Source organism: Terrapene carolina, unplaced genomic scaffold, assembly GCF_002925995.2.
Source record: "Terrapene carolina triunguis isolate 2854851 unplaced genomic scaffold, T_m_triunguis-2.0 Scaffold647, whole genome shotgun sequence".
NCBI lineage: Eukaryota > Metazoa > Chordata > Testudines > Emydidae > Terrapene > Terrapene triunguis.
The window spans coordinates 1-23,668 of NW_020664998.1; the positions used below are offsets into that span (position 1 = coordinate 1).

The window sequence follows — 23,668 nt, forward strand, 5'->3', positions numbered from 1 at the left end:
CCACCCCTCTCCCCGGCTGGAGCGCCGCAGGGCAAGCCCCCCACCCCTCTCCCCCCCGGCTGGAGCACTGGAGCGGGGCAAGCCCCGGACCCCACTCCCCGGTGGGAGCTCGAGGGCCGGATTAAAACATCTGGCAGGCCAGATGCAGCCCCTGGGTCGTAGTTTGCCCGGCCCTGGGCTGGAGGCTGGGTGTGAGCAGCAGGGGAGTGAATCGCCCCAGGCTGAGGGGGACATGGGTCATGGGTCCAGGCTACGCCCTTTGCAGCACGGGAGGAGAAAGAGGAGAAAGAACAAAGGAGCCCCCTTCCCCCTCCCCGCCTGAGAGCTGAGGCTGGGACGTTGGATTAAGCTCGGGCCAAGCGTAATCCAATATCCCAGCCCCAGCTCCCAGAGACCGGGGGTGCGTGTGCCAGGACGCCTGGGTTCAGTGCAGATGGGGGCAGTAGTGGGGCAACTTGTCCAAACAAACAGGCTCTCTGGGGATTTTAAGTTTAGGATCCGGCTTTATTCAGTGCATTGACTTCTGGAAATACATCATGTTAAATCAGGTAGTGCCAGGTGTCAGGGCTCCTGGGTTCTCTCCCTGGCTCTGGGAGGGGAGTGGGGGCTCGTGGGTTAGAGTGGGGGGGCTGGGAGCCAGGACTCCTGGGTTCTCTCCCCGGTTCTGTGAGGGGAGTGGGGGCTGGTGAGTTAGAGCAGGGGGGGCTGGGAGCCCAGACTCCTGGGTTCTGTCCCCATGCTGGAATCTCGGGGGCTGCTGTGGAATACAATAAGACCCAGCGCTGTAACACAGCACATCACAATCTGTGCAGAGACACACCACCCTCCTCCTCCCACTCTGGCTGCAGTGGGCTTTGGGTTGGGCCCTGACTCCCTGGATCTTTGCAAAAGCAGTTCAGCATCGTTATCTTTTGGACACAGATGGGGAAACTGAGGCACGGGTGGGTGGGGGGAGAGGAGAGAGACACACAGACAATGAGGGCATCATTCAGCTGCTGAATGGATCCCCCTGCGGGGGGCAACACAGAGTGGGCGTTAAGAGAGGAATTTCACCGCCAGGAGCCCAGCCAGGCTGGGCAAGATGCTGCCCAGGCCAAAGGGGCCCAGTATCCGCTGAGCGCCGCTGGGCGTGTAACACTCAGTCTGTATTATTTTGTAGGTGAACACTCCTGAATCCAGAATCTCTCCCTTCGTGAGTTCGCAGGCATGCGGGGTGGCACAGCCTTTGGCTGCAAAGGGTATCGTGATGTCATCTGCGCAGAGAAAGAGACGCTGATCAGACACGGGGCGTCCCGGCTCCGCTGAGCCAACATAACCTCCCCCCGCCGCAGCCTGGAACCCCCCCGCCATACATCTTTAGCGCTGAGTGGCACCAAGATGCCAATGGTAATTAGTAGGCTTCAGAGTCAACGGTTTGTTGAGCCACAAAGGGCATGCGTCACCCCCTGGGGGCTGTGGGTTTGGGCCTGCCTGGAGTTCTCTTGGCCCTGGGGGGGAAAAAGGCAAGTTCTTAACTCCCATTAGCTAATGCCTAGTGACATAGGCAGTGGGCCTGTCTGAGTTGCTTCGAATGGAGTATCAAGAACTGGTCGCTGTGACGCTGACAGACCAGGTGCCAGCTCATGTCAGAGCCCCAGGCCACTTTACTGGTGTGTTAGTGTAGGTCAAAGTGCTGGTGGATGGTAGAACAGCGTATTTGGTGTTGAAACTTCATGAAAACGAATGGGGCATTACTGGCATTGTTTGCACTTCTCTGCAAACGTTTCCACCATGTCTACCCTGTAACCAACAGAGACGGGTTAATTCCAAAGCAAGTGGCCACTGCGTGTGAGGATGGGCAGTTAAAGACTCAAAGCGCGGTCCTCGCTCTGTGCCATCGAAGGAAGAGCCCATGGGGGTGGGGACCCTGGCGGCTTGTTCTCTGTGAAGTTTGGCTTCGGGAAAAGCCCCTGCGTCTCTGGCCGGCTTGGCGTCTAACGGGGCGGAATAGCTGGGCGAAAAGACGGAGATTCCCCGGGGTTATTCTGGGCAGCCCTGCGTGACACCTGGGAACCTGGCAGGGGTTACAGACTGACTCACCTGGGCGTATATTGTACCTGCTATAACCTCTCCACGGCTCTCACCTCCTTTTACTAGCTAATAACCCTTTCGGTGGCTTACGACCGAGTTGGCTGCCAGCGTTGCCTTTGATGTGAGATCTAAAGGACCAGCTGAGCTGGGATAAGTGACTGGGAGCAACCTGCTGAGGTGTAAGTGACCATTGAGCACTAAGTGCAGTTTGGTTGGGTGACAAGACAGGACTGGAGCGTCTCAGGGGACGGGCTGTGTCTCCGTGCTGAGCCAGGAAATCCAGCTTGGTGAAATCTAATCGGAGAACACGCCATCCGCTCGGGGGGTCTGTCCTGTGTCTGTCAGTCTGCCCTGAGATAGGCGCTCACGGTCGCGAGCCGCTCCAGACAGCGTGGCAGCCACCTAGCCGGGTAACTGCCCCGGACAGAAGAAAACCCCAACAACCGGGCATTACTTTGTCACGCCTGGCGAGGGGAGAGACGGCATCCACGCGCCAGCAGCCGGGGCCCCGGGGCAGGTCACAGCGGTGAGCGCTCAGCTGCCCAGCGTTGGGGAGCAGCTGGGCCGCACGCCGCATGGTGGACGTCTCTTGTTCTTCTGTCGTCGGCGGTTGCTACTTCAGGCTCATGGGAGGCCAGCGGGAAGCCGGGAGGGCTGGGCTGGACGGGCCCTGGGGACTGCGGGACAGCTGGGGCCGGCTAGCCGAGCTGGCAACGAGCTTTAACCTCGGCCATGCTGCAGAGGCAGATTTTCTGGGGTTGTGGGCCAGAGCAAGTGGGGGCAAGTGTGGGGGGGGCTCACCCCCCCCTTCTGCCTGCGGTCCCACCCCTGTTCTGCCCCTTCCCCCACGGCCCTGCCCCAGTTCCACCCACAGTCCTGTCCCATTCCACCCACCCCATTGCAGCCACTGTTTGCTCCCCCGCCTCCGCGGCCCCAAGACCGGAGATCTGTCCCCCCGCCAGCGCACCTGAGGCTGTGGCAGGGACCAAGAGCTCCTCCAGTTCCCGGGCCAGGGACCAGGGTTGGGGCGTGGGGGTGCCTATTTTCCAGGGGGCCCCAATTGGCTGAGGCCGCCGGGAACAGGCCCTGACGACCCATTGGCTAATCCGCACTGCGGGTAGAGGCGCGGGCTCCCCGGGCTGAGCTGGACAGGTACAGGCGGGGGGCAGGGGGCTCTGTGTGTGGACGGAGCCGGGTTTGGGTTTAAACACGAGTCAGAGCCGTGTCTGCAGGGAGAGGGGGAAGCCGGCTGGCTTTGGAACAGGGGAGCGTGGCCCTGAACTCGCTTGCAAAGGGGTTGGCCCCATAAGGACCCTGGGGCTGAGCCTCGCACAGAGCTGGACCGGGGGTGTAGCCAGCGAAAATGGGCACTGCTGGGGGGCTGCGGGGAATCCGGGCCCCAGGCCGCCCTTTGTCCTAGTGCCGATGGGCCCGGAGAGCCGGGGCCGGAAGGATCCGGGACATGCGCTCACCTTCCGAGATCTGCCCGCTGATGGAAATGCACTGACTGGCGCGGCCCTCGCACTGCAGGGTCTCCTTGCTGGAACAGCTGCTCCGACCCGGGGCAAAGCAGATCGGGCACCAGCCTCCCGTGTAGACGGTGTTGATGATCGGCCCTGCAAGACCCCCAGAGAGCAGGTTGGTGGGGGTTGACAGGGCTGGGCTGGGGACAGATGCCTTCTGTACTTTGTTACCACTTATTTCTAGCACGGCAATAACTGAGATCAGGGACCCCCTTGTGCCAACAGCTGCACAGAGCCCCCCCCCCCCCGCTTGAGATCAGGGTCCCCCGTCGGGAGCTGTACGCCCCCTGCCCCAGAGCAGGGGCCCTGATTGCACTGGGCACTGCATAGATCCCCCCCAGCCTGCTACTGGGAACCCCCCATTTTGCCAGGCACTGCACCCCTCCCCCCCGGAGATCAGGATCCCCCCCATGGCACCAGGTGCTACACGGGACTCCACCCTTCTCCAGGAAAGAACCCTTTTCCGAACCAGTTTGACACTCAGTCGGTGCCCGTGCCGCTGGGAAGAAGCAGGGAGGGATGCAGAGACGTACAGACAGGAGTGAATGCGGTATTGCAGCTGTTCGTAGAGCAGTTCTGGGATTGAATCTTCACGTACACCCCATTCCCGAAGAAGAGGGAGATGTTTCTGGGGTTGGCGGAGGATACACAGGAGAAGGAATAGCCTGTATTTTCCACAGCTCCTGGTTAGAAGCAAAACAGTTACAAAAATTTTTTACAGATGAAACCAGCGCCCCAAGGGCGGGCGATTCCTGGGAGCCACCTCACCCCTTTTCCTGGCGTCCCAGGCCAACAGGGCCCAGTCACGTGTGTTTGATGAAAGCATCTTCCAGGAGGGCAGCCGGCCTGGCCCGGGAGATGCCGAGGGACGGCGCATCCACCACATCCCTGGGGACCTTGTTAACCACCCTCCTCAGCACGTCTAGCACTTATCTGGCGCCCATCACCATGGTATCTGAACCCCTCGTCATCTTTAATGTATTATCCTCACAGCCCCCCTGTGTGGTAGGGCAGGGCTGTCACCCCCGTTGAACAGATGGGGGAAACTGAGGCACAGATCCTCAGCAGTACCTAACTCTTTGAAGCGCTGGGCCTAAGTGGCGTGTCCCAGGTCACACAGGGCAGCTGGCAGACAGGGGACTGGAGCTCAGATGTGTTAAGCCCTCAGCGCGCTCGCCCTGCCACGCCCGCCGCCAGCAAATGAGACTGATGGTGGAAAGTCAGCACCACCCACCTTTGACCAGCGTGTTTGCTTCCCAGACACTGAGGCAGGCGCCTTGACCGACGGGGCAGGGCTGTGCCAGAGCAGGGCAACTACTCACAGAATTTCTCCTGCATTGGTAACAGGACCTAGGATCTGGTGAGGAGGGGGAAAAAAATAAGCGTTTCCATTTTAATTTCTGGTGCCGCCGTTGCCCCTTTCCTGTCTGGTCCCCACAGGCCTAGGGCTCATGAAAGGGGCCTTGGCTGGTTTGATCTCACTCCCCCCCGCTGGCCGGCACGCCCAGGCCGCGCGGTACCCACCCGGGATATGCCCACGACAAGCTAGCAGGCGAAAAGTGGCAGCGTTGATGTGGGCGATGCAGGCTAGCCACCCCAGGACACGCCAGGCTCCCGGGCAGGATCACGCGGCCACTGGGCGCAGCGCCACTTTTAGGGCTTGTCACCCCTGACAAGTTACTGCGCTGAAAGTTTCTCACTCCGGGGTGTGAAGAATCGCAAGAAGTTTCAGTGCGGCTCCCGGCACTCGGAGCTACGCCCCTCGGCGGCTCTCTCCCATGCTGGCCCGTTAAAGCGAAGGGTAGACTTAGCCACTAGCTCGCTCCCAGCTCACGTGGACAGCTCTCCCCACGCTCTAATAGCACCCGGGGGAGCAGCGCCTGGAGCCACTGCCTGGGATCGGGGCCGGCAGCAGCAGGGGGCACCGGCCGGTATCTGCAGCAGTTTGGGGCGCAGAGGGATGTGACCAAGTGGGAATTTAGCTGCTGTTTCTACCATGCTGCTGTGTGCCTCAGTTTCCCTCTGTGCTTCGCAAGGCTGTGCAGGGCATGGAGAGGGCTAAAAAGGGGGAGGGCAGGAGACTTGTGGTGTTTGGGCCACCCAGCCGTCTGGGGCGGGAGGAACGGGTTGCTCTGGGCCGGCTGGCACCAACCCTCGGCAACGGTGGCTCGGGAGAGACAGTGGGACCCGATTGGCCAGGACAGTGCGAAGAGAAAGGAGATTCCCCCTCCTCCAGCTCTCAGCAGGAGAAGGCCCGGAACTAGGGAAGAAAGGGGAAGGGGGCTGGGAGGTGAGCTGCCCTCTGGAGAGACCCACAGTGCCAGGGCAAAGGGGGTAAAGTCCCAGGGCAGCAGGCTGGCCCAGGTGAGCCCTGGCACTGGGTGATCTGAGCCCTGTCTGGACCTTTGCCTCTCTGTGCCAGGCTAAGGACGCTCAGACTGGGCAGCTGATAGAGTCACATTGTTTGGCAAAGGCTGCTGGGGGGTGCCACAGACGGGCCTGGGGCACTAACGGGGTCCCTGCCAGGGGACCGGTGTCAGGCTGGGCACAGCCCGGAACCAGTGACAAGGGTCCAGTTCCTCAAAGCCGAACTCCAGGGCGCGTCGGGCACCCAAATGCTTTGGGGAATGGGGGCCGAGAGCTGGGAACTGACTGATTTGGGGGCCGGCTGGGCTCGGGGCAAATGGGGCGTTTTATACTGGGGAGGGGTCCCTTTTCTGGGGAAGTGACGGCCAAGCGAGGAGCCATCCCCCATCCAACTACCCGGCGGCTCCGTTTCTTCCCCAGTGGTCGGGTCTCTCCCCTCCGCGGCTGAAACAAATTTAGGAAATTACCTGAATTTGCGTTTCTGGGCCACAAATGGTTGCCTGGTCCTAGCAGGAATGGGGATGGGGATCAGAGATGGGGTGATACCCTCCCACCCCTCCACTGAAAGCTTCTTTGTCCTTTGCCCGGCAGTGACGTGTTAACCTGCCTGCTCCTGGCGCAGTCCGGAATCACTCCCTCACCCCGCCCCCCACATTCCCCCTGCCCCTCCCTGAGTCAACCCAGTGCTCCTTAGAACAGTTCCTGCCTCCCCCGGCCAGCTCCCCCCCCCTCGGGCTGTCCCCCACCAGCCCCAGTGACCCCTGTTCCCCAGGAGCCCCCCTCCCCGCCCCTTGTCCAACCCCACTGAGTGTAGATGGAAACTGGGGAAAGTCTGATTTCTCCATCCACCCTTCCCCCCACATGCCTAGCCATCCCTCCGTCCGTCCATCACACCCCACACCCATCCATCCGTCCATCTGTCCGTCCATCCTCCTACACGCCCGCCCTTCCCCCCACATGCCTAGCCATCCGTCCGTCCGTCCATCACACCCCACACCCATCCATCCGTCCATCCGTCCGTCCATCCCCTACACGCCCATCCATCCGTCTGTTCGTCCATCACACCCCACACCCATCCATCCATCCATCCGTCCTCCTACATGCCCGCCCTTCCCCCCACATGCCTATCCATCCATCCGTCCGTCCATCCCCTACACGCCCATCCATCCGTCCATCCATCCTCCTACATGCCCGCCCTTCCCCCCATAAACCCATCCATCCATAATTCCATCTATCTCTCCACCCCCCCCTTGACGCCCATCCATCCATCCGTCCACCTACACACCCACCTTTCCCCCCACACGCCCATCCATCCATCCCCCTACACAACCTCCATGCATCCATCCATTCCCCTACACACCCATCCATCTGTCCCCTACACCTCCATCCATCCATCCCTCCATTCCCCTTCATGACCGTTCATTTCCCCATCCATCCCCCTGCACACCCATCCATTTATCCATCCCCTACACATTCACTCTTCCCCCCACATGCCCACCCATCCCTCTATCCATCTCTCCATCTATCTGTCCCTTACACGCCCCTCCATCCATCCATCCCCCCTACATGCCTGTCCATCCACCCCTTGTCCATCCCTCCATCCATCCCCCTGTATGACTATCCATCTGTCCATCCATCCATCTCTCCCTCCCTCACCACATGCTCCATCCATCCATCTCCCTGCACCCCCATGCATCTATCCATCCATCTGTCCCCACACTCCCTTCTATCCAATGCCCCAACCATCCCCGCACACAGTCCTCCGTCTCCCCACTTCCCAGAGCGGCTGTCCTGTGTCTCGGGGACATGCCAGCGCCACGGCTCCCCCACAAGCCAGAGACATACTTGCTGTTGTCTGGGCATCAGCCGCAGCCAGGAGCGCGGCGAGCAGGCAGAGGACGTGTGGGGCGGGCATGGCGCATGGGTCTCTGATGCCGCTGGCTCCCCTGCCAGGAGGTTTTATGCACAGAGCAGGGAGTGGTGCCGGGACGTGGGAAATCACCGGACGGGATCCCGGAAACACGGGGAATGAAAATACCTCATGTGGCTGCCCATCACCGGGCGCCTCCCAGTCTTTAACGCATCCATCCCCACCATCTCCCGGTGCTGTGATGGGCAAAGTACAAGGACGGGCTCAAACCTGAGGCCTCTGCAGGCCCCAGCGCTCCGGTGAATGGGGGTGGGGTTATTTGCATTCAGGGGCTGAATTGCTGTGGGGTGGGGATGTCAAAGGGGAACAGCTGGGTAAACAGAGGCAGGGCTGAGTACGTGACATGGGGCAGCGAGTGAAAGACGCTGCCTTTATGGGAGTTTTACAGCTAGCCCGATAGTGATGGGTAAAAGTCCAGGTGTCATATATGGCTAGGTTTTTATGGTACATCCCTGCCTGGGCCCCCGGCTCCTGGGTATGGGTCAGAAGCACAGCTTTCCTTTAAAAAAAATAAGAAGGAAATTTCTAGCCTTTGTGGTTGGGGAGAAAAGTGAAAAAAATGTGTGTGACTTACGTTTGCCTGAGTCTGCTGAGAGCCTGAGCCCATTGCTGTGAAGGGAGGAGCTGCTTTGTTCATCTCACTGGGCTGTTAAATCCCAGACCTGTGGGTCTGGAGACCTGTAAGGGTCGGACTCACCCCTGCGGCGCCTCCTGCTGGTCTCTCAGGGAATTAGCTCGATTTCCAGCCCGGAGTGCCCTCTTCAGGCCGGTGATTCGCCTTACTGCTACTGGAAACTGAGGCATGGGGGTGGGGGTGGAACGTGATTTCCCCAAGCAGAGTCCAGAATAGAATCCAGGAGCCCTGACCCCTAACCCCGTGCTCTGAGCCACCAGCCAGCACGGACGTTTGGGCATCTCTAGTCTCTTCTCACCGCTGGCCAACGTCCGCTTTATTCCCCAGGCCTGTTAACGGCCTGCGCCAGACGCACCGCGGCAGCTGGCGGGGGCTCGGGGGCCTCTGCACGAAAACTCTGGTGTCGGGGAAGCCAATACAACGTTCTTTATTGCTCCAGCCAATGGGGCACGGGGAGCTTGGGGGAGGGGAGATTATTCCAGAGAGGCTGCGAACCAGAACGATTGTGTCTCCCTTGGGTTTGCCCAAGACAGGTGCAGGACCTTGTCCCCGGGAGTCTCTCTGGAGGACAGGAGAGGGGCTGCGGTTAGGCCCCCGTCATGGCTGGCTGGCGAGGGGTACCTATCTGACTGACAGAGAGGGATGGCGCGGTCGCTCCAGTTGGGTGGCTTGTCTGCCTCGGTTTCCCCATCTGGAGCGCCCCGATGTCCGGTTAGACTGGAAGCCGTTTGAGGCAGCAGCTGCCTCTCAGTACCCGGCACACCGGGGGCCCCGAGTTTGGGGAGCGGAGTGGGAGTGGGGGCTAGGCGGGGGCAAGGCAGGGAGAGAGGATGCCTGGGTTCCATTGGAATCCTTCACAAACTCAGATAATGCCCTGACCCCGAGGGCTTTGCTACGGGACTCCTAGACCCGGGGGTGACGGGTTCCCTGGAGTGCCACCTGGAATTGGGCTTTACTGCCCAGCTCTCCGGTTTACCAGCCCCCCCCCTCGCAGTGTGACACTGTGACAAGCTGCGAACCCCTCCAGGTCCTGCTCTCACAGCGAGCCCCAGGCAGGGACACTCCCAGCCTAGTTACCCGAGCGCTTCTCCCGGCCACTCATGAGCCAACGGTCGAGAGGCTGCAGCCAGTTCCCCCCCAGCTCCCCAGCCTAGGACCCCAGGGCTGGACCGTCCTGCCCTGAGCAGTGTACAGGTATGATCCAGGCCACCACTTCTACAAGGGAACGTGGACGTGCACCGGGGTTTGTACACTGAGCAGATTCCCCAGGCACCACACGCAAAACCCACCGGTTTCGGTAAAGTATAAAACGGGTGGATTGACGCAGACAGAGCTGTTCAGTGGCTGTACGCAGGGAGTGAGCCGAGCCGAGCCGGTCACCTACGAAATGAAAGGAAAATCACAGTCTGAGTTCTAGAAACCAGCCAGGGTTTGAATGGGGCCGTGTCCCCCTGACGGGATCGCTCCTTGATACCAGGCTGGGATTCTCCTTTGCAGCCCGGGACCCGCTCCCCCGGTCAGTCTTTGTCCTCCAGATGTGTTCCCAGGTGTTGTGTTGTGGGGGGAGGGAGGACAGGGGATGACATCACTTCCCCCCTTTACAGGTTCCTCCAGCTGGCTGGAAAGAGCTTTTGCTGTGACCATAGGCACCGACTCCGTGGGTGCTCCGGGGCTGGAGCACCCACGGGGAAAAATTGATGGGTGCTCTGCACCCACTGGCAGCCAAGCTCCCCGCCCCGCTCCCCCTCCCCAGCTCACCTCCGCCTCCGCCTCCTCCCCTGAGCGCGCTGCATCCCTGCTTCTCCTCCCAGGCTTGCCGCCGCAAAACAGCTGTTTCGCGGCGTAACAAGCTGTGGGGGGAGGGGAGAGGAGCGGGAACACAGTGCGCTCAGGGGAGGAGGCAGGGATTTGGGGAAGGGGTCCTATGGGGGCGGAGTTGGGACAGGAACTTTGGGGAAGGGGTTGGAATGGAGGCAGGGCAGGGATGGGAGGGGGTAGGGCAGGGATGGAGTCGGGGCGGGGCCAGGGGCGGGGGGGCGCGAGCACCTACCGGCGCCAAGAGAAGTTGGCGCCTATGGCTATGACGTGAGTCAAGCAGCCTCCATTGTCTCTCTGCTCCCTCCCAGAGGTCTCCATTGTATCCAGTTCCTGGGGTCGTCCTTGGGAGTGTGGATTCCCTCAGCACTGTCTGGCTGCGCCACTGTTGTACCTGAACGGCTGGTTGTGGGTGTCCCCAACCTCACCACATATTTCAGTAACACTCACCCAGCAAAACACCATAGCTCCCCATTCAATGCCAGCCCATCCAATCCAACAGGATATTAGTGTTCCACAGATCCAGACTTCGACAATGATCCCTCACAAGGCAGACTGCGTACAAGACACATCATAATCCTGTCACCATAATCTAACACCCCAGGGTGTTGCTCTGGGGTGCAGAGTGTCACACCTCCCCCCTTAGTTTCCTGCAGGAGCGTTAGTCACTGATTAATGCAGAGGCCTTGGGCCCGGGTTTCTCTTTTGGTCTTAGCGTCCAACTTCCAAGCATTGCTGTACATTGTAGTGTTACCCACACGAGCTCTTGCAAACTTCTGTGTCCCCGTTAACGCTTTGTGGCTCAGTTTAGTGATCTCAGAAGCAAGCCGGTGTGCCTCCTCTGGGTTGCTAGAAAACATCTCCTTGTATCCGTGCAGCATTGTTAACCGACCACTGTGCTTTTCCAACGGGTGTTAACTCAGTGGAGATATGAAAGTTTTCTAGAGTGTAGGTATCTTGACATTTAGCCATCAATGCCATGAGGCGGTGTGCCTCGGTTTCCCCTTCCACCCCGCCAGGTTTATTATGGTTTTTCTGCTGTGCCAAGCCTCAAGTCTGCTTACAGGTATCAGCTGAGAAGCTGTATTTCCACAGGGTCTCTGCACCAGGGCATGTTCTTATTTACATTCCTAGCGTGTCCAAAAGCTTTTCCCCAAAATCATGCACGTTGCACCTTTCCATAGGACTTACCACGAGCACCAAATTCCTTGTTGTAAGATTTACTATTAACATCTAATGTTTTACCATGAGATTTAACAGTAACACCTTATCTTTTATTACAGGTGGGCGTTTCCAAGTAGCTTTCTCATACCACGTCTTCTGTTTAGACAGTATAGTTTATTGTTTGTTCAATACCCATTGTGTCTTTCAGTTCCTTCCTGAACCTTCACATGTGTTCAGTTCCTGGTTTGTATTTCCCTTCAGTGGGGAGCTCAGTCCCACCATGTCTTTGGGGTTTTGGCACTCCAGGGGCTGCTGAGTCAGGATGTCGGGGCTTGGCATGTTGGCTGGCCCTCTGTGGAGCTGCTTCTCAACCCCATGGTTATGCCCAGGCAAAAAATCCACCCGCCTCATGGGTTACCCTGTGATCCTCACCCCCAGCACTGGGACCTTCCCCGGCCCCGTCTCCCAGAGGGTTGTGAGCGGTGCTCTCTGGGCTAAGAGGCATTTCCCCCAGCAGCTCTTCCACAGCTGCTATTGTGTGTCTTCCTCCCCTCTGTCGGTAGGATCTGCCTCCTGTCTTAAAGAGACAGAGGGCTTGTCTACCCGGGCACTTTACAGCGCTGCACCTTTCTCACTCGGGGTGTGTGTGTGTGTGTGTGTGTGTGAAAACACCCCCCTGAGTGCAGCAAGTTTCAGCGCTGTAACGTGCCAGTGTAGACAGTGCACCGGCGCCGGGAGCTACGCCCCTAGTGGGGGTGGTTTTCCCAGCGCTCTGCCGTGACTACACAAGCCACGTTAAAGCGCTTCCGTGACAGGGCTTTAGCGTTACCAGTGTAGACAAGCCCAGAGTTCGTTTTCACAAGCCATCAGGAACAGCCTCCTGAAAACCTGGTACCCGGAGTGGGGTACCCTCCGTCACCCCTCTCTCTATCCCTGAATTGTGTGACAGCTCCCCTCCGGGAGGTCAGTTACACAGTTCCCACTGTTCCTTCCCCAGTTTCCTCCTCTGGGGTCCCCTCTAAGACACACACCTCTGTGCTCCCTAGAGTGGGCTCTATTCTCTGTTCAGCTGGGCAGGCCTCACCGCTAACAGCCGGGACAGCTGTTTCACTGCCAGGTGCTACACCCCTCCCCTCCTGAGGTGTTGTTGCCTCCAGCTGCAGGGCAGGAGCTGGTCTCAACCACCCCCAGCACTGGAAGCAGGCCGCTCCCCCCAGCTGCAGAGGAATCAATGAGACTCCCTCCCATTCGTTCAGCAGTTCCCGGGACCTTGCCCTTTCCCTCTGCGGTCCCAGCAGAACGCTCCTCCTTGGGGCAGGCCGACCCCTAACAGCCCGAGAGACGAGGAAGAAATCGTTACCGATTAGCATATCAATGGGGTTATTGTCCACCTCCCACTCCCACTGATCATACCGTTTCTATCCCCTCCGTTTCTATATGTGCACTTTGGCCAAAGGCACAAGGATTTTGTAGTCTCCTACTAATACCAGCTCTGCCATCTGTCCTGGCAGTATGTCCCCCCCTTCTACTATACTCCGCCCGATCACAGACATTTCTGCACCTGTATCTTCCCACCCAAGGTGATCCCTGCCGGCTCCCCACCTCCCCCCAGTGCCTCCTGCCTGCCCACTGCCCTGCTGATCAGAACCTCCCCCTCCCTCCCAGTGCCTCCCGCCCGCCACAGATCAGCTGCAGGAGGCGCTGGGTGGGGGGAGGAGTGAGGGCAGGGCACGCTCAGGGGAGGTGGCAGAATGGGGGTGGGAAGAGACAGGGCAGGGTGGGGGGTGGGGGAAGGGGTGGAGTGGGGGCTGGGTCTGGGGCTGAACCGGGGGTGGGTGAAGGCAGATTAGAAAATCAGCACCGCTGAGTGGAATTACAGGGATAGCACCTTCTGGGCTCTTCTGTTTTCACAGGAGATTTGGGACAAGGATTTAGAGGAATGGTTCTGGGGAGGTGAGCGCCCAGCCTCTCAGCCACCCTCCTTTTCCCCAGGGGTAAAACAGGAACCTGCTTCCCTCCAATTTAAACCCCTCGGCCTGTGGTTTATTCACAATAGATGCCCGGGATTGTTCAAAGTCATTGGCTAGAGATGCCAGTTGAGCCCCAGTTTTCACCTTTTTGTCCCACAGACGCTGTCTCACGTCGTCTTTACATATGCTCAGGAAATGCTCCGGAGCAACCAGGTCAAACATTTCTTTAAAGCTTGTAACCCCTTTCCCCTCACCCACTTTCCCAGCCAATCTGTCTAAATTTCTCTCTGTATGTTTCAGGGGTCATCTGAACTCATTCCAAAACAATGTCTTTACATTTACAATAATCTAAATCCTCCTCAGTTGGCATCTTACTGAATACAGCCAGCGCGTTACCAGTTCACTTTGCAACCAACGTGGGGATCATCTTGTCTTCAGGAATCTGATGAATCACACGCAGCCTCTCAAAGGCAGTGAAGTATTCAGCAATATCACCTGCTTCGTTGTCTGCAGGACACAATTGTTCCCATTTGTGGATTTTTGGAGAGGTGGGAATCAGTGGCGTGAAGGGGGGTTCTGGCTCCGCTTTTCTAGTAAGTCCAATTGGTATTTCCTCTTTCTCAAATTCTTTGGCTTTCCATTCCAGGACTCTCTGGTGTGCGGCTGCTGGCCTGGCATCCTCTGCTTCCATAGCCCTTCTGTGTCACTCCTGGGGGAACGCGCAGAATTCCTGTCCCGCATCATTTTGTATTTTCCTGCGTAAAATCCATTCTGCCCCAGCAGGGCTGCAGGTCCGCCTTTTGCCCACCAGAGGCCGTTGTGACACCAGAACAGGCATCAGCATGAACCCAGCCGGTTGTTCTGGTGCCACAGCGGCCTCTGGTGGGAAAAAGGTGGAACTGCAACACTTCTGGGGCGGATTGTATGCCGGAAAATACAAAACCTGTTTCATATTTCTCCACCAATACCTAACTTCCCTCTTCCTCAGCGCCTCTGTTACCCCTGACTCCCCACAGCCTTTGCTCTGCTTCTGACAGGTGCCGAAAATACAGGTCTGTGTTGTAGTTTAAATGAATTACACACATTCTATATTTATATGCACAGTAAGGAATCTATTCCCCCCCCCCAAAAATACCAGGATTTTTTTTCTTGGTCTGTATTGTTTTAGACATACTTGCAGACAAAGATATTTTAAAATAAATTATCAAAATAATTGAAACTGGCGGGATTATATTGTGTTATTTTGACAAATAAAATATGCAGAATGTTGTAGAATTTTCAAATATTGGGTGCAGAATTTTTAATTTTTCTGGCACAGAATTCCCCCAGGAGTACCGTGTGCAGCCTCCTCTCTGGCAGCCTCTGCCTGCTTTAGCGCCAACATTTACCTGTGTTCTGTTTCTTTTTCTGCTGCCTGCAATCCGAACAGCTCCAGCTTCCCAAGGCTTTCACTGTTTTCACTCATCTCGCTGCTTTTCTGTCCATACTTCCTTTTTCCAAAATACGCAAACAGAAAATAACAAACCGGTGACCTTCTCTTTGACTGATCTCCACCCACCACACTTAAAATTCACTTCAAATCTCTACACCGGCGTATGAAGTGCGAATCTCACTCAGAACAAGCTGTGCATTTCACGCCGCTCGCTGCCCCACTGTGACATGTTCCCTGGGGTGGAACTGTAACTGGGGTACCACTGAGCCTCTGTGCCACCAACCTGGGCTCCCTCCCACACTGTGACAAGCTGCAACCCCCTCCAGGTCCTGCACTCACACAGCCAGACCCAGGCAGGGACACACAGAGCTGTGCTATACGAATGCTTCTCCCAGCCACTCATGAACCAACAATAGGGAGGCTCCAGCCAATTCCCCCAGCTCCCCAGCCTAGGACCCCAGGACTGGACCGTCCTGCCCTGGTCAGACCCTGAGCAGTGTACGGGTATGAGCCAGGCCGCCACTTCTACAAGGGAACGTGGACGTGTGCCAGGGTTGTACCCTGAGCAGATTCCTCAGGCACCGCACGCAAACCCCACCGGTTTAGGTACAGGGCCGCCCAGAGGATTCAGGGGGCCTGGGGTCTTCGGCGGCAGGGGGCCCCTGCCTCTGAATTGCTGCCGAAGACCTGGCACTTCGGTGGCGGGTGTGTGTCCCCCCCCCGCCGCGGGTCTTCAGGGCACTTCGGCAGCGGGTCCCGGAGCGGAAGGACCCCCCGCCGCCGAACTGCCGCCGAAGACTCGGAGCGGAAGAAGCTCCAGGGGCCTGGGTCCCGTGAGAGTTTTCCGGGGCCCCCGGAGCGAGTGAAAGACCCCACTCCAGGGGCCCCGAAAAACTCTTGTGGGGGCCCCTGCGAGGCCCGGGGCAAACTGCCCCACTTGCCCCCCCCCCCCTCTGGGTGGCCCTGGTTTAGGTAAAATATAAACCCGATGGATTGGTGGCAGACAGAGCTGTTCAGTGGCTATAAGCAGTGAGTGTAGAGATCAAAGTTGCCCACCTAAGAAATAAAAGGAAAATCGCAGTCTGCATTCTAGAAACTAGCCGGGATTTGAACCAAGCTGTGTCTCAGCCTGATGGCAGAGTATCCTGGGACCAGCTCCCCCACTCAGTCTTTGTTCTCCAGTTGTGTTTCCAGGTGTTGGGATGTGGGGGGAATATGTCACTTCCCCTCTTCTACTGGTTCCTCCAGCTTGCTGGAAAGATCTTGAGCTATGACGTCAGTCAAGCAGCCTCCATTGTCTACATGCTCCCTCTGAGAAGTCTCCCTTGTATACGGTTCCTGGGATAGTCCCTGTGAGTGTGGATTCCCTTCAATGGGCCATCCACGCTGTCCGGAGCCTCCACTGTTGCACCTGAAAGTCTGGTTGTGGGTGTTCCCCAGCTCACAACATAGAATCGTAGGACTGGAAGGGACCTCGAGAGGTCATCGAGTCCAGTCCCCTGCCCGCCTGGCAGGACCAAATACTGTCTAGACCATCCCTGATAGACATTTATCTAACCTACTCTTAAATATCTCCAGAGATGGAGATTCCACCACCTCCCTAGGCAATTTATTCCAGTGTTTAACCACCCTGACAGTTAGGAACTTTTTCCTAATGTCCAACCTAAACCTCCCCTTTTTGCAGTTTAAGCCCATTGCTTCTTGTTCTATCCTCAGAGATTAAGGAGAACTATTTTTCTCCCTCCTCCTTGTAACAACCTTTTAGATATTTGTAAAGGATTATCATGTCCCCTCTCAGTCTTCTCTTTTCCAGACTAAACAAACCTAATTTTTTCAATCTTCTCTCATAGGTCATGTTTTCCAGGCCCCTAACCATCCTTGTTGCTCTTCTCTGGACTCTCTCCAATTTCTCCACATCTTTCCTGAAATGCGGCGCCCAGAACTGGACACAAAACTCCAGTTGAGGCCTAACCAGCGCGGAGTAGAGCGGAAGAATGACTTCTCGTGTCTTGCTTACAACACTCCTGTTAATACATCCCAGAATCATGTTTGCTTGTTTTTGCAACAGCGTTAACCTGTTGACTCATATTTAGCTTGTGATCCACTATGACCCCCCAGATCCCTTTCCGCAGTACTCCTTCCTTTTCCCATTTTGTATGTGTGCAACTGATTGTTCCTTCCTAAGTGGAGCACTTTGCATTTGTCCTTATTGAATTTCAACCTATTTCCTTCAGACCATTTCTCCAGTTTGTCCAGATCATTTTGAATTTTCATCCTGTCCTCCAAAGCACTTGCAATCCCTCCCAGCTTGGTATCGTCCGCAAACTCTATCAGTGTCCTCTCTATGCCATGATCTAAATCATTGATGAAGATATTGAACAGAACCGGATCCAGAACTGATCCCTGAGGGACCCCACTCGTATGTCCTTCCAGCCTGACTGTGAACCACTGATAACTATTCTCTGGGAACTGTTTTCCCACCAGTTTTGCACCCATCTTGTAGTAGCTCCATCTAGATTGTATTTCCCTAGTTTGTTTATGAGAAGGTCATGCAAAACTGTATCAAAAGCTTTACTAAAGTCTAGATATACACATCTATCACTTCCCCCCCATCCACAAGGCTTGTTACCCTGTCAAAGAAAGCTATCAGGTTGGTTTGACACAATTTGTTCTTGACAAATCCATGCTGGCTGTTACTTATCACCCTATTATCTTCTAGGTGTTTGCAAATTGATTCCTTAATTATTTGCTCCATTATCTTACCTGGTACAGAAGTTAAGCTGACTGGTCTGTAATTCCCCGGGTTGTCCTTATTTCCTTTTTTATAGATGGGTACTAGATTTGCCCTTTTCCAGGCTTCTGGAATCTCTCCCGTCTTCCATGACTTTTCAAAGATAATAGCTAATGTCTCAGATATCTCCTCAGTCAGCTCCTTGAGTATTCTAGGATGCATTTCATCAGGCCCTGGTGACTTGAAGACATCTAACATGTCCAAGTACCTTTTAACTTGTTCTTTCCCTATTTTAGCATCTGAACTGACCCCATTTTCACTGGCATTCACTATGGCAACCTTCTTGGTGAAAACCGAAACAAAGACGTTATTAAGCACCTCTGCCATTTCCACATTTTCTGTCATTGTCTTTCCCTCTTCATTTAGTAATGGGCCTACCCTGTCCTTGGTCTTCCTCTTGCTTCTAATGTATTTGTAGAATGTTTTCTTGTTACCTTTTATGTCTCTAGCTAGTTTGATCTCGTTTTGTGCCTTGGCTTTTCTAATTTTGTCCTGACTTAACTGGATGGTCATGATTCGATAGATGAATACACCCGACACCAGGCCCATCCCGGCTTTGATCTTGGCCACATCCTTGGTGGCGCATCCTCTGGCTGCGAAAGGGATTTTGATGTTGATGTCATCTGCCCAGAGAAATTGCCACCTTGATGGGGGTCCCGAACACTCCCCTCAGGGTCATGTAGGCATCGGGCACTAGCTAGTCTGGGTCCACCACCCTGGACCGCACCAGCGTCACCTCTGCACCCGTGTCCCAGAACCCCTGGACGCTCCTTCCCCTCACCTCAATGGGGATGATGTGGCGATTGTCCCCCGAGGCCTGTCCCACGCTCACCCGGTGGATGGAGTACGGGCGCTGTGGACCTGGGGCCCCGCCTTCCCCTGCTGGCCTGGCCTGGCGGTCCCCTCCCCCGGCACAGCCCTCTTGACTGCGGCCCCCGGGCCCAGCGGTGCCCCCTCTCGGTGCTTCCCCGCAGCTGACACCCCGCGGGTTCTGCTTGGCCGCCATTTCCTTCATCTTCAGGCACTGGGCCACCTTGTGCCCCTTTTGGCCACAGTAATTACACCTCATGTCCCTCAAGTCCCATGAGGGGGGTCGCCCCGCCCCGGCAGTCCCGGGCACCCCTGAGTTGGGCTTCCTGGAGTCCCACCTTGGAGAGGTCTCTGGGGGACGCCCCCCCTGAGTCCCCGATGTGGGTCTCCCCCCTGCCCCCGATCTACTGTCCACGAACTCATCTGCCAGTGCCCCTGCACGGCGCAGATCTTTGGGCTTCCGGTCCACTAGCCACATCTTAAGGTCCAGAGGGCAGATGTCATACAGTTGCTCCAACCCCACCAGGTTATACGCGTCCTCTGCGGTAGTGGCCCCTGCGCCCTTCCCCCACTTGCGGAGATATTCCCCCAGCAAGTTGGTGACCTCCTTGTAAGAGACACCTGAGGCCTTGCGCACACCCCGGAATCGTTTCCTGTACGCCTCGGGGGTCAGTTCAAACTTCAGCAGCAAAGCCTGTTTGAACAGGTCGTAGTCCCCCGTCTCAACACCATCCATTTGGCTGAACACCTGTATGGCTTTGGGACCCAGCAGGGGGGTCAGACAGCGAAGCCTGTCTGCAAAGTCAGTCCCGATCAGATCACAAGCCTTCTCAAAGGCTGTGAGGTAGGCATCAATATCCCCCCCCTCCTCGAACTGGGGCAGCAGTTTGGTGTCTAGATTCCCCCAAACACTGGCGTCTCGGGGCCCTTCCCCACTTACCCCCCGGCAGGCCCTCTTGGCCCGACGCTCGTCCATCTCCAACTCGTGCTTCCGCTGTTCTACACGGTCCGCTCGTTCTCTCTCTCTGTCCACCAGCCTCCCATCCTCTAGCTCCAGCTCCTTTGCTTTCAGCTGCAGCTCCAATCTCCGCAGCTCCTCTAGGGAGGAACCTGACTGGGGTCTCCCTGTACTGACTGGGGAGTCAGGTCTGACCCACTCCCGGTCGCTACACAGACTGCCCCCCCGGCTACTCCCCGGCTCTTCGGGCACCCCGGGAGCGCCCCTGGGGTCTGTGTAGGGATATTAAAGAAGGTACTAACAGTGATTCCCCCAAGTGACAGTGACCCCCTCATAATTTGTCACCCACACTTTAAAATCCAACAGTTTCACCAAGTACAAAAATCTCTTGGGTCTTCTGTTAAAACTTGTAAGCTACTGTCTGTAGAAACCATTGATTATATCTATCCTGTGAAAGATACTTTACTACTATGTAAAACTTACAAACAAGTTAACTGACTTTGTTCTTGAAGTAATTGAGACAATGCAAACAAACACAATAAGCCATTAGGTGACTTTCACTTCATTCAATGGCTCCTAGGACAGACCCCCCACCCTCTGTGATTAAAGGGCCGGGAATCTCAAATGAATTAGCACACACACACCCTGAAAGTGGTGGAGACAGTAAATTAAAATATGGTTAAGATATGGAATGTATGCTGATGAATGCTTGATATACATGGATGGTTAGGGAGGTGCCAGCCTAGAAAGGGAGTATCCATCGGCCGAAGAATGTGTCAAGTGGATGACCAGAAAACCCCCGGAGGGTAAACTGGGATCCACCCCATCACCTGGAAGGATGAGAAACACAAACTTTGGACAGTGTGGAGCCACCAGGAATGTGCCACTTTGGACAGGAATGTGCCATCTGCTGATTGAGTCAGCAACAGCAGGATGAAACAGCTCCCATAGACTAACACAGGAATTAAATCCTATAAGAATGGACTCTCAAGACTGAGGACTTTGAGTCTCTGGTTCTGCTGCCAGCCTCCAGGAGCATCAGGTGCATCTGACACGGACTCGGCTCCATCCTCATGACCAAGATACCTGGCCAGTAACTTGGCATGAGCAACTTCTAGGCTGGTAACTATAACACCTATACAGAACTTGAATGAATGATTGTGTGAATGAATCTCTCTCTCTCCCTCTCTCTCTATATATATATGTATGTGTGTGTGTATAAGAAATAAGTAGTCAAACAACGTTGTTTACTTTTATCTTTTGCTTTATCATTATATTTACAATAAATGTGGCATCTTTGCCTTATCCCTCTTAATAAGATCCATGCTATTGGTATAACATCTGGAGCCTGCGCCTCAGACGGGTCATTCTCTACAAGCTGAGCAATCAGCCGCTCCTTAGGGAGCCTCCCCACGCTCAGCCCCCTCTCCCTGCACAGACGGGCCAGGTCGCTCGTACGGAGCTGGTTCTAGGCCATTTCCAGGCTGGTTCCGTTCAATACCCTCGTTCTATCGCTGGCAGCCACTCACTGCAAAGCGCCTGCGCCCGCAGCCAACCGACTACAGGGTGCATCCGCCAACCATCCTCTGCTGCCACCTTGTCACGGACTCACAGATCGTGCCCACTCTTGGCCCTGTGTAGTCCATGGGGGAACCCCCTTCAGTGAGACAGTCCCTCTCTCCCGGGGTCAGGCCCCTCCACCTCCTGGAGCCGCACCTCTCTGAGCCTCAGCACGTCTGTCTCTGCCGTGGGCCCCCTCAGGGAGTCCCCTCGCTCTGGGCCCCCGGGGCCTCCACTCCCCGAGGGAATAATGCCCCCCCACCCCCCGCCCTGTTCTCTAGACTGGAGCGACTCTCAGAAGGGTTTATTGAGCATCTGAACACAGCACAAGAAACTCTCAGGGCCTCAGGCCTGGCCTCCCTCAGCCCAGCACATCCCAGTCTCTCTGCATCCAGGTGGGCTCTGCCTGCTTCCCCTCTCCAGCCCAGAGCCCCCCTGCTCCCAGCTGGGCATCTGATACCCCCGGCCCCAAGCCCCCCATCGGTCCATTGTCTTCTCTCCAGGGAAACAGGGTCGCCTGGGCCTCCTCTCCCCTCTCCTGTCCTCTGGCCCCTCGGGCTGGAACCGGCTGGTCAGGTCACCGGGGTCCTCTCCCCGCAGCCCATTGTCCTCCCCCTGCCCAGAACTGGCTGTGACTCCCGAGCTGGTCCTCCGGGTCACCAGGTCACCAGTCGCTGGGGTCTCCGTCCTCCAGGCCATCGGATGGGCTCCCAAGTTCCCTCTCTGGTCCTATGTACCAACAAACTCCCTCTCTGATCACCTCGTTAAACCAGTAACACCCAGGGACACTGAGTCCCACCCCCTCTGCATGCAAACCATTGGGAAAACCAAGAAAACCCCCCCACTTCGTCACAGAAGGGGTGGGGAGGATCTGTATGTGTTGGGGCACTAGGGGAGTGGGGAGCCTGTGGGGGGTGCAGGGGCTGGGTAGTTGTGGTGGGGCTGTGGGCAGGGGAGGTGTTGTGCAGGGCACTGTGCATTTTTGGGTGGGTCTGGGGGGCCTCTGGCCATAGGGAGTCAGGGGTGTTGGGCTGGGGGGGGGGGTTGTATGGTGTGGCATTATCCTGCACCCGAGGGGAAGGGGCAGGCTGGCAGCACAGGTCCGGGCAGGCCACTGTGTGTCTGGAAACTGGCGGTTTGTAACTAGTGCCCTCGCATTGGGCGGAGCGGGGCCGCCGCTGCCGTGCCCCATTGCCTCTGCCTGGCCCCTCGCTCCAGGGACTGACCTCCCCGTGCCAGGCTCCATTGCCCCATGGGGGCCCACAAATGTGTTTGGCGCCGGCCCACAAAAGGTTAATCCGGCCCTATCCATTGTTGCCCCTGAAAGGCTGGTTGTGGGTGTTCCCAACCTCACCACCTCTTTCAGTAACGCACACGTAGCAAAACGCGGTAATTCCCCATACAGCGCGGCCGCATCCAATCCAACAGGGTATTAATGCTCAGCAAATCAAGACTTTTAGAATGATCCCTCACAAGGCAGACTGCGCACAAACCACATCATAATGCTATCACCATGGTAAATATGGGGGTGCCGGGCTGTTGCTTTGGGGTACAGTGTCACAATGGGGTGCTGGGGGCCACAGACCCCACTGAGATTGGGGGTCCCCATTATGCCAGGTGCTGCCCAGACCCCCTGACTGAGATCAGGGACCCTGTAGCGGGGTGGCTACCCCGCTCCTAAAATAGCAGAGGTAAAAGCAGCCCTGCAGAGGGCTGCAGCCCCAAAAGCTGGGCTGACTGGGGAAGCAGCCGCAGCTGGGCCACGCCACAATCGGGCCCCAGCTGGCCTGTATAAAAAGGCTGTGAGCCAGGAGCCCAAACAGTCTCTCTCTGCGCTCAGAGAGAAAGGGGCCTGGCTGCAGGGAGCTAGAGACAGAGTACCTGGGTGGAGCAGGGCTGGGGAAAGCCAGAGGAGCAGGGGAGCTCCAGCCTGGATAGCCCCTGGCTGCGGCCTAGGAGAAGGCCAAGGGGTACTGGGGGTTGCCGGGGGCAGCCCAGGGGTAGGCCAAGGCGGCAGGTCCAAACCCACCCTTGCCTGTGATGAGTGGCCTATACTGCAGTCTGCCCCAGGGAGCGGGGGCTAGTTGGTGACTGGCAGTGGCCTTATTCTGAGGTGAGGTGGGGATAGTGGGTGGGGGCTCCCTGGGGGGGGGAGACCCTAGTACTGAGGGGTGTGCTGCCAGGGGGTGGCACCCCAGATAAAAGGGCAGTGGGGTCCTGGGAGGGACATGGGGCCAGAGGACAGGCAGACCACTGGCCTGCAGAGGACGCTCCAGGATGCTGGAAGAGCTAATTCCCAGAGTCACCAGCAGGAGGCGCCGCAGGGGTGAGTCTGCTCCTCTACAGAACCCATGTCGTGTCAGGCACTGCCCAGACACACACTGAGAGCCAGCCCCTGCCCTGGAGAGCTTCCAGCCTAAACAGATAAAGGAAAGATTACTGCACAGAAGGGGAAACTGAGGCACAGAGCGACAAAGTGGCCAATTTTCCAGACAGCGGTTTCTTTGCTGCCCCTCTTGCACCCCACCTGGACCTGCACCCAGGGGCAGTGGAGGCTGGAGTTTCTGTCCAACGTTCCTTCCATTCCCCCTTTGGGGACATGTTGGAAACAGGGGTACAGTGACAAGCCATCCTTGAAATGCTC

At 56.9% G+C, this 23,668-nt stretch overlaps 1 protein-coding gene across 1 annotated transcript; it reads right to left on the reverse strand.

Moving 5' to 3' along the window:
* Positions 1-1,035: 1,035 nt before the first annotated feature.
* On the reverse strand, positions 1,036-7,875 carry LOC112117901 (phospholipase A2 inhibitor and Ly6/PLAUR domain-containing protein-like). The gene is made up of 5 exons (XM_024216021.2): positions 7,806-7,875; positions 4,828-4,950; positions 4,127-4,276; positions 3,543-3,686; positions 1,036-1,253 (listed from the first exon to the last, which is right to left on the reverse strand). The coding sequence occupies exons 1-5, from the start codon at positions 7,873-7,875 to the stop codon at positions 1,036-1,038; spliced, it is 705 nt and encodes a 234-aa protein (XP_024071789.2).
* Positions 7,876-23,668: the final 15,793 nt, after the last annotated feature.